General features: G+C 45.9%; 1 protein-coding gene across 1 annotated transcript in view; it reads right to left on the bottom strand.

Moving 5' to 3' along the window:
* Positions 1-9,655, bottom strand: part of PDK3 (pyruvate dehydrogenase kinase 3) — a 52,261-nt gene extending 42,606 nt beyond the window's left edge. Inside the window, exons 1-2 of the mRNA XM_066357717.1 lie at positions 9,071-9,655; positions 8,799-8,938 (exon numbers count right to left, since the gene is read on the bottom strand). Of these exons, the coding sequence (XP_066213814.1) occupies positions 8,799-8,938; positions 9,071-9,504 (574 nt within the window). The 5' untranslated portion in view covers positions 9,505-9,655. The remainder of the gene's footprint in view (positions 1-8,798; positions 8,939-9,070) is intronic.
* Between the last annotated feature and the right edge of the window lie 1,423 nt (positions 9,656-11,078).

Here is an 11,078-nt window from a genome sequence, read left to right as displayed (position 1 = left end):
TTCAACACTTATTCTCTAACCTCACCTAAACGCACCCTCCCATCCTGGAGTCGTGTGCGTGATGTGTACCTCCATACAAAGGGATCACGAGACCCTTGCATGAAAACCTGTGTTCTGTAAAAGGTATAAGATATAAGAAATCTCACTTCGGGGAGCACATGTTTGGTCGCCTCTTTTGGGGTCATGCAGCACAGCCAGCTAAATAAATCCTACTTCCTTCATCAAGTTGGCTGGGCATTTTTGTCCTCCTTTGATTCCTGCAATAGTTGGCTTCTGTCTCCCAACAGGTTAGTCTAATTCTTGGCAGCTCCTCACCGTAGAAAAACCCTATTGTTTAGGGAAAGGTGTGTCTTGTGCATATATGGAAAGGTACAAAATAAACACACCCAGAAACAGAATGCATTTGTTTTTCCCTTTTCCTAACACAATTATAAAAAATAAAAAAAAGACCTGGAGATGTTTTCTCTGAATTTATGTACCCTAATTAACCAATGTCATCCTGTTAAAATTAATTGTCTAAATAAAAAGAAAACAAAAACAAAAAATCCCCCACAAAACAACTTTTTAATCTTTTCCAGAAACAAAATCACTGTTCTCCCCTGGCTTCAAGGAGCATAAAGACTTAAAAACCCAAGACTTTTTGAAGGGCAGTCATTTGGAACCAAAGTCAATCTCTCAGTGGGTATCAGAGTCTTAAAATACTTTCTAAGGGGACACGCTGGTGGCGGGGCCCTTAAACCTCAAGAATAGTAAAAACCGGGAAGGTAGCTAGCTGCTGCCTTCTAACAGCAAAGGGCCCAGAGGCTCACAGGACCAGAGCGATTCTGGTGGAAATCTTTTCTGTGAAAAGAAAGCAGAGTTATCAGACCACCTGCTTCCCCATGGTTTCATTTGGGAGATGTTACATTTAAATATGGGGCCATTATAGAAGTTTCAATTTCCATAACAGCTGACTCAGTTAAAGTGACATAGCATTTAATAACCTTTACATGGAGTCAGTAATGGCCATTTATGGAGCACCTATCCTGTGTCGAGAGCAAAATATCTCAGGAGGCTATGGGAGGTTACAAAGAAGGGCCCACCCTCTGGAAAGAACAAATAAAATAACAGAAGCCAGGTGCAAATGCCTTTAGTACAAAAAGTGCAGCTATGCAAAAGACAAGCTCAAAGGAACTGGGAAATAAATAAGAGGTTAAGTATGCAGAGAGGGATAAAAGTGATTGATGGAGGAACCAGAAGTGGACGGGCTAAAACCGAATGACGAAAAGCACGTCGGGATGGAAATGTGAATCATTTCCTATGAACTCATTCAAGATTCAGAAGGTTCTATTTTAATTTGTCATAACAGCCCAAGTTCTTCTATCACTAAGAGAAGTTTTAATTCATAACAACTGCTTAAGAGACCTCAAACTTTCACAAATATAAGAACTACCATAACATTAACTGCCGAAGGCAGTAAATTGGTCCCCAAATCCTGAAAGTAAGAGGTTTCAGGGAAAAAGGGAGTTACATTGAGAAATTAAATCAATCAATGTTTATTCTGACCTTTAAAAAGGTATGTTCCTATTATTCCTAAAAAAAATTAATATATACCATCTGAAACCTTACTGTCAAATAGAAATATAATGTGAGCCACATATGTAATTGTAAGCTTCCCAGGAGCTACATTAACATAAAAATAAACAGGTAAAAAAACCTTTTCTTCTTTTTTTTTTCTTCTTTCTCAAGTGAGAGGAAGGGAGATAGACTGACTTCCGCATGCGCCCTGACTGGGATCCATTCGGCAATCCCCGTCTGGGGCTGATGCTCTGCTCATCTGGAGCCATGCCTGCAACCAAACTATTTTTAGTACCTGAGACAGAGCTATCCTCAGCGCCCAGGGCCAATGCATTCAAACCAATTGGGCCATGGCTGTGTAAGGCAAAGAAAGAAAGAAGGGGGAGGGGGTGGAGAAGCAGATGGTCGCTTCTCTTGTGTGTCCTGAGCGGGAATCGAACCCGGGACATCCTCACGCAGGGCTGATGTTCTACCACTGAGCCAACCAAAACAGGTAAAATTTTTTACATTTATTTTAATCGAACATATCTAAAAGATTATTATTTCAACATGAAATCAATACAAAAATATGTTGAGATATTTTACTGTTTTTATATTGTCTTTGAAATTCAGTACACAGAGGTACCTTGAGATATGAACAGACCAACATACAAATTTTTAAGATACAAGCTGCAACTCGGTCCATATTTTTGTTTGAGATCTGAGCGAAATTCCGAGATACGAGTCGTGATTCGGGAAGCTGCCGCTAGTTGGCGCATTGGCGCACGGATCCAGTATTGGCAGTGTGATATACAAGTTGACTGACTTACAAGCTCGGTTACAGAACGAATTAAATTCGTATCTCAAGGTATCACTGTATATTTTATATTTACAATCTCAATCCAGAGCTAAATTTCTATCAGAAATAAGTGCCGCCCTGGCTGGTTGGCTCAGCGGTAGAGCGTCGGCCTAGCGTGCGGAGGACCCGGGTTCGATTCCCGGCCAGGGCACATAGGAGAAGCGCCCATTTGCTTCTCCACCCCTCCGCCGTGCCTTCCTCTCTGTCTCTCTCTTCCCCTCCCGCAGCCAAGGCTCCATTGGAGCAAAGATGGCCCGGGCGCTGGGGATGGCTCTGTGGCCTCTGCCCCAGGCGCTAGAGTGGCTCTGGTCGCAATATGGCGACGCCCAGGATGGTCGCAACATGGCGACGCCCAGGATGGGCAGAGCATCGCCCCCTGGTGGGCAGAGCGTCGCCCCATGGTGGGCGTGCCGGTGGATCCCGGTCGGGCGTATGCGGGAGTCTGTCTGACTGTCTCTCCCTGTTTCCAGCTTCAGAAAAGAAAATGCAAAAAAAAAAAAAAAAAAGAAATAAGTGCCTATCATTACAGTTTTCATCAAAATTATAGTTAAGGTAGATTCACATAGTCAGATTGTTCCAAACACACTTAACTGTTTTCCAATTAACTGAACTAAGCATCAGTTTTAGATTTAAATTACAATTAAATCAAAAAATCAAATCAGTTTCTCTGCCACACTAACCACATTTCAAGAGCTTAGGCTCAAGTGGCTAGCTCTGACCACACTGGACAAAGAAGGCTAAAGAAATAAATAATCAGAAAGATAACCACTGGAACTAAAATTCTAACCTAATTATGAAAAGAAATATAATAAAGCAAATAAGATATACAATATAGTAGAAAGTTAAGGTATTAAAAACAGAAAGCAAAAGAAAATTATAGATGTTCATCAACAGATGACAGATCTGTAATATCAATAAATATAAATTGGTTAAACTTAACCACATACAAGAAAAGATTTGATTCACAAAGCAAAACCTAGCTTTATATTATATCTTAAGGCAATACTGAAAGCAAAGTAATTCAGAAAGCCAAGTAATTCTGAACCTAAAAGGATGCAAATGCTCTACCAGAAAATATCAACAAGAGGAACATAGGGAGCTAGATCTCAATTCAAACAAGGTTGAATCGAGGCCAAAAAGTATTAAACTAGTAATGCCTTCTATTGCTCAGTGGTGCATCTTACAATGAGGACACGACAGTTAACAATAAGCAGAAAACATAACATTAACAGGCAAAAAGCAAAAACCATAGGCAACATACGAAGAAAGAGAATCATATTATTAGGAGATTTAAACCACTCTCAGGCCATGACAGATCAAGCAGATTTTAAAAAGTAAAAGTAGAGAAAAATAACATAATTAATATGGCAGGTTTGACATATCAAACACTGGAAGCTGGGAAGAGAGTATAACCTTCCTCCTGCTGCCCAAAAAGAATTCACAAGAAATGTCCACATATTGGGCTAAAAGGCAATGTCAATAAATTAAAGAACGATTCGGATAACATTCTTGGATCACAAATGCAACAGATCTAAACATAAAGAAAATTAAGGCTATAAAACTATAGCCCTACATACTGAAATAAACAACAAAGCAGAAAAGAAAGTCAATGTTGACATTAATGACTAGAAACAAAAGTCATAAAACTAATAAACGAATTCAATCATATAAACCACCATCTAATTAAGAAAAGGGAGAGCGAGTTAATATAAAAGAAATAAAGGGAAAGGGCCACAGAGTAAATTAAGACTGGTAAGAGACTAACTACTATCTCAGCTATACAAATCGACTTTAAATCTCAATGACTAGAGGCCCTGGCTGGTTGGCTCAGTGGTAGAGCGTCGGCCTGGCGTGCAGAAGTCCTGGGTTCGATTCCCGGCCGGGGCACACAAGAGAAGCGCCCATCTGCTTCTCCACCCCTCCCCCTCTCCTTCCTCTCTGTCTCTCTCTTCCCCTCCCGCAGAGGCTCCATTGGAGCAAAGATGGCCCGGGCGCGCTGGGGATGGCTCCTTGACCTCTGCCCCAGGCGCTAGAGTGGCTCTGGTCGCAGCAGGGTGACACCCCGGAGGGGCAGAGAATCGCCCCCTGGTGGGCAGAGCGTCGCCCCCTGGTGGGCGTGCCGGGTGGATCCCGGTTGGGCGCATGCGGGAGTCTGTCTGACTATCTCTCCCTGTTTCCAGCTTCAGAAAAATACAAAAAAAAAATCTCAATGACTAGAATAATTTTCTAGAGAAATATATCAAAATGGACTCTACAAGGAACATTTTGTAAAAGCAGTAAAAGAACAATAGCCCCCCTCCAAACACACTAGCTTTAAAAGGTTTCATGTGGAAGTGTAACAAATCTTTAAAGAACAGATAATTTGAAGGATAAATTGGTCTTAATAGAAAAAAATTATTTTTTTCTGGAACATCATGACATTGATAAGAAAATCTAGCAGACTACTCCCACACACATCTACAAACAGGATGTAGATAGCAATATAATGAACCCAGAAATTCATCATACTATTCTCTCTACTTCTGTATATGCTTAAAATTTTCCATAATAAAAAACTAAACAAATGTTTCTTAAAGAGAAAAAAAATACTACCTGGATACCATTTTTCACTTATCCAAAGTTTGACAACAATGTGGTAAACATGTAGGAAAACAGCCCTGTCAAATTTCTGGTGAGGATAAACAGACAACCTCTATGGAAAGCAAGTTGACAATATTTACCAAAATTCTAAATGCCCATGCCCTTTTATGTAGTAATCCCATATTTAGAAATTTGTCATATATATATTTCACTCATAAATGCATGAAATGTACACAGTAATTCACTGTAGTACCGGTTGTCATAGCAAAGATTGAAAACAACCTACTAGCCATCAACAGGGAGTTGGCTAATAAATTTTATAGCACACTCATATATTCTCAGAAGCCATAAAAAAGAAAAAAACTTCTCCCAATACAGCTATGGAAAGCTCCCTTAGGTATTAAGTTTAAAAAGCAAGGTATAGGCCCTGGCCCGCTAGCTCAATCGGTTAGAGCTTTGTCCTGATACCCTAAAGTTGTGGGTTTGATCCTGATCAGGGCACAAACAAGAATCAACCAATGAGTGCATAAATAAGTGGAACACCGTATCATCATTTCTCTCTCCCTCCCTCCCTCCCTCCCACTCCCTCTGAAGTCAATAAATAATTTTTAAGCAAGGTACAGACAAAAGTATAAGCTGTTGTTGATGCAAAAACAGGCAGGCTAGTGGATAAAAGTGGAAAATGGACTTTTCTGTCTATGTGCTTTTGTACCTTTTGAATTTGGAACCATGTCACTTGTAGTCTCAGACCAAAAAGAAAATTTCATTTTTCAAAGTCCCATCCTTTAGAAGGCACTACTGACATTATAAACTTATGATCCCTTTAGATCGCTTTCTATTCTTGCTCCACTTTGCTGCGTGCAAGGCTGCAGCAAAGTAAAGATTGAGTTCAAAAAACTTTTATCATTTTAAAGAGCAGAGAGAAAAAAAGCATACAGATGAAAGGGAGACCTTATTCTAGATCCAGATCATCTAATTAGTGGTTTTCAAGTCTGTTTATGCGTTAGAACCTGGGGATCTTCCAAAAATCCCAAAACACTGCATGCCAGCCCCAGACCATTTATATTGGGGTAATGGGGCCCAGGCATGCAAACCACTGATCTTAATACTTTACAGCGGTGGTCCTCAACAGAGGGTATTTTGCTCCCCGAGGGAATATGGCACTGTCAAGGGACCTGTTTGATTGTCACAACTTGGGGAGGGGTTACTACTGGCATCTAGTGGGTTATTAAATGCACAGGACAGCACCCCATTCCAAAATGTCAAGAGTGCTAAGATTGAGAAATCCTCCTTTAAAATAAAAGCAGTTTCTGAAGAACTAGGTTTAGTCTTCGCTCTTAAACAAGAAATTCATTGGTATAATAAAACTATTCAAGTGGACATAGAAACGGCAATGTATTTGCTGATAAGGTTCTAACAAATATTGAACCATAAAATTCCGTATGTCCTTTCTTTGGTCCCTGTCCAGTTACTCTAGTCTAGTCAAAAATTTATGTCCCATTTGTAGAGTAGCCAGGGAGAAGGTCACAAAGTTCACAAAGCGGCAGCCTGTGTGTCAACATGGTTCATGCATCTGCTTTGTTTGAGCCACAGGTCTTTTAAACTACATTGAACTGATCAGCTGCCCCTCTGGAGCCAGCACATACCTGGGAGTCTGCCACAGTCCCCACCCGGCTGACATATTGGCTCCTCCCCTCCTAGTCCCCAAAGCATGAGGTGACCCTCCCCCGCTGTTTTCTCTAATCACACCCTCTCCTTCCTCTAAACCTAAAAAATACTCCCACACACATTCTAAATGATAAAACTCCCGCATTCTAAATGATAAAACTCCTTTATCACTTGCCAAAATGGAACTTCATCAGGAGCTACAATTAAGAGAATTGAGATAGCCTTTGTATTACAACTGTCTTCTTCTAGTTGTTATCACCAAAGGTAGGCTGCCTGCCACCCAATTCATCCCTGGGTATTGTAAACAAGCGTGTAGTTTCTAAGAAATTCCACTAAAATTCTACATGGCTCTTTTGAGATTCCTTACAAGGAAAAGACTTCAATTACTGTATTAGGCTTCTTCCATTATCCCCTAGAATGTGTCTCCAACCCTCCCAAACAGGTCAGAGGCCTTTTATAGGAAATGTTTATGAAAAGATTTGCTAATTATCTTTTAAAAAGCACATCCCTTTTCCTTTGAAATTATAATCACAGTTTCAGAGTTGGGCTTTAGAGATTACCTGATAATCCTCACGTTTTATTAATGAGAGAAGTGAACCCCAGTGAAGTTCAGTCACTCAGCCAAGGCCACACTCTTGAGTTAGTGGCAGAGCAAGAATTAGAACATTTGTTTCCAAATACTGGTCCTATGGGTTTTCCATAACACTGTTCCCCACTGTGGTTTTCCTACTCAAACACCATCTTTGCCAGGACACCTATTAACCTGGGTAGACACTGGTTGCTATATAGAAACAAAGCAAGCGAAATCTTGCCGAGGTATTAGAGCCAGCGCTTCAACTTTGAAGGTGGAAGAGAGGAATCAGAAGTTTCTGGGTTCCTTTTGTCTACTATTGTGAATTATCCTGGCTCAGTTTACCCTAATGAAAGGTTGATACCTTCAGAACCTTCTCTAAACCATAAATCAGAGATGGCAAGCATGCTATTTAGAACAGTGACATTTTCTTTCTGAATTCTGAAGGCAAGCTGTCTGAAATCTCTCAACTTTTCCCAAGTGGCCAGATATGGTAGAGTAAAACTACTGAAAAGCTTTGGGGAGTGAAGTTTAAGATGCAAAAGTCAACACACCTCATTGAACTTCAATTTCCCTCATCGTTCCCTGGCAAATTGGTTTCTCCAAATTTAATTTGGTTTCAAGTATATCCTATCCCTCTCTTCGTATTCCAGCTTAAGTACAGACAACACGCTTTGCATACAGGGTCTTCCCTGAGTGTCCTATCTACTCCACACTTCAGTTTTTATTATTTTTTTTTTTTTGTATTTTTCTGAAGCTGGAAACGGGGAGAGACAGTCAGACAGACTCCCGCATGCGCCCGACCGGGATCCACCCGGCACGCCCACCAGGGGCGAAGCTCTGCCCACCAGGGGGCGATGCTCTGCCCCTCCGGGGCTTCGCTCTGCTGAGAGCGGAGCCACTCTAGTGCCTGGGCAGAGGCCAAGGAGCCATCCCCAGCGCCCGGGCCATCTTTGCTCCAGTGGAGCCTTGGCTGCGGGAGAGGAAGAGAGAGACAGAGAGGAAGGAGGGGAGTGGAGAAGCAAATGGGCGCTTCTCCTATGTGCCCCGGCCAGGAATCGAACCCGGGTCCCCCGCACGCCAGGCCGACGCTCTACCGCTGAGCCAACCGGCCAGGGCCCACACTTCAGTTTTTATGTCCACATGACAACCATCCCTTGATATTTACATAAAATTCATAAAGTGAACGGACAGGAATAATAGCTTATTTTCCTCTGGCAGCTTAGAACATATCCACTGCTCCATTTTCTTTTCCTTCAAGAATGCCGAGTTTCATCCTGATACTTAGGTAAACACTCGGTTTACTCTCAGGTGTTTCAAAAGCAGCTCCCTCGCATTCACCATTAGGAGTACTCGCCGGGCGTCTGAAGAGGCACCGCGCTGGGGAAACACGATCCAGTTAGCACAAGGTGGTGGAGTCCATTCCCCTCTCGGCTAGGCCTCGGGCGGGCTGGGGGCCCGGGCCGCCGCGCTCCCGCGTCCATCGGGGCCAGCCGCCCCCCGCCCGCCCGCGAGGGGAGACAGGCGGGTGGGACCCAGACGCGGAGGCGCAGCCCCGGCCGCGGCCCCGAGGCCCAGCCGCACCGGCCGCTCTGACGCCGGAGCGCTCACGCCCGCCCTCCCCAGCATCCCGCATCTGCGGCGCGCGGCCCGGGCCGCCGACTGTCTCCCCGAGCACGGAGCCGACGGCGGTTCGGATCCGGCCGCCCCGGCCCTGGGCCGGCCTTCGGGCAGGAAAGGAACAGAATGTCGTTGCATCATTTATAGGACCTCAAGGTGTTTCTAAACAGCTCTTACCCAACCAAAAAAAAAAAAAAAAAAGAATATAAAAATAAAAACGTTAAAAAGCCGCCCACACTCGGCCGGGAAGTTTCCAGGACGGGGAGGTCCGTGTCAAGTAGGTTCGAAGGCAAAGGCGCAGGGGTGCGGGGAGTTGGCAGGACGAGGTCCTGGGTCTCCAGGTAGGCCCCGCCGGTGGGGCAGGACTAGGCCTCGCCCCCGCGCCCCGAGCCCGGGGCCCCCCGAGCGCCCCCGGCACCTCGGAGCCCCGCCCGCAGTTCCCACCACTTTGCCCTGAAGGCTGAGACCGGCGGCGGCGCGGCGGCGGCGGAGGCCCGGAGGACAGCGGCCCCGGACTGCGGGCCGTGGCGACCGTGCGATCGCAGGGGTCGGGCCGGCACTCACCGAAGTCCAGGAACTGCTTGATGGAGAGCGGCGATGGCGAGAAGCGCGAGTAGCGCTCGATCTGCTTGGGCACCGCCTGCTTCAGCAGCCGCCCGAACAGCCGCATCCTCGCCGGGGCAGTGCACACACCAGCCGAGACGAGCAGGCGGCCGCAGGGACCAGTGCAGCCTAGAGGTGCGGATCCCGCACGACGGCCAAACGCGCACCCCCGCCTCAGTCTCCGCCTCGGAGCCGCGAGTTGCAGACGCCGCCTCAGCAGCAGCAGCGGCACCAGCAGAAGCAGCCCCCTAGCCGCGCCGGCCGCCCGCGGCTTTCCCAAGCCCCGCCCACAGGGGCGGAGCCGGCCACCGCACGTACGCGGCGCCCAAGGGGAGCGGGGGGGACGGGGGGAGCGAGGGGTGCGCGGCCGCACGCGCCGGCTGCTGATTGGCTGCCGTCGCCTTCGCTTTCTTTTGTGGCGGGGCGCCGGTTCCTTCCTCCTTTGCTCCCTCAGCTGAGCGAGGCCGGCAAGTGCCGCTACCTCGGGTCCCGCCCCCGACTAGGTCCAGGGTGGCCGAAAGGTGGCGGAGGTGCAGGGGCACTGGCAGAAGGCCTGGAGCCGAGGTACCCGCCGCTCCAGGCCTCTCTCAACCGAAGACACTTCTTCCGGGAGGCCTTCCCTGGAAGGCTGGCTATTGCGCTTCAAAGTGTTCCTCACATCTTGCCCTCCATCGCCACCATCACCTATGGGCTGAAGGAAACGTAAACTCACTGGTTCTGTCTCGTTGCTCGTCCCTCACTATTGGACAAGACTAACTGACACGTCACTGGCATTCTCCCGTTGCCGCCAGCGCCCCGCCCCTCCCAACCCTGCCACCCCCACTCTTGCCAATACCTTTGGACAGGACTGTTAGATCATTGGCTCTGTTTCATGCCCCTCTACACACACCTTTAGACAAGATTAATTGTTAGGTCGCTGTGTCTCACTACCACCACCATTGGACAGGATCAAATTTGAGGTCACTGACACTTTGTTTTGTGCCTCCCCTCCTCTGCTTCCTGTCCACTCCCCCTGACACCATTGGGCAGCATTAACTGGAAGGTTACTCTCTGTTTCATACCCCACCTCCACTCCCGGTGGAAAGGATCAAGTTTAAGGTCATTGGCACTATCTATCATACTTCCTTATCACCGCCACCAACAGAGCCATTTCCCTGGATGTTTCTTGCTTCCCCACCACCAGCACCACTACTTTGGGACAGAAGTCTAGTCTTACACTGTGTTGGGTGTCCTTTGTCTACATAAGGGTGAACTTGAACTCGGGGTTCAGTATATGAAATCATTTTCCAATGTGAATGTATGAAGTACTGCTTGCTTTAACCATTTCTACCAAACCTTATTTTATTTTTGGCAACATGTAAACATGAACTAAAATGAAAGGCAGGGTGTCCTCTAAGGAAAGGTAAAAATGTAACTAGAAACCACTCCTTTGGCCTGATGGACTGGTTTTCTCACTGAATGAGATTATTGGTGTGTCGCTACTTAGCTATTGTGCCTTGGATGGGTATTTATGCACCCGATCCAATTGCATCTCTATTCTGAACTTAAAGAACTAATAGATACACTCAGAGACATCCAATGGTCTTCCCCACTTCTAGATTATCAAGTCATCTTGGTGGGGGTATGGTATAAAGACTACCA

The sequence above is a fragment of the Saccopteryx leptura genome, chromosome X, assembly GCF_036850995.1.
Source record: "Saccopteryx leptura isolate mSacLep1 chromosome X, mSacLep1_pri_phased_curated, whole genome shotgun sequence".
Taxonomy (NCBI): domain Eukaryota; kingdom Metazoa; phylum Chordata; class Mammalia; order Chiroptera; family Emballonuridae; genus Saccopteryx; species Saccopteryx leptura.
The sequence above is the reverse complement of the archived record's forward strand: the minus strand, read 5'-3'. Positions and strand labels throughout refer to the sequence as shown.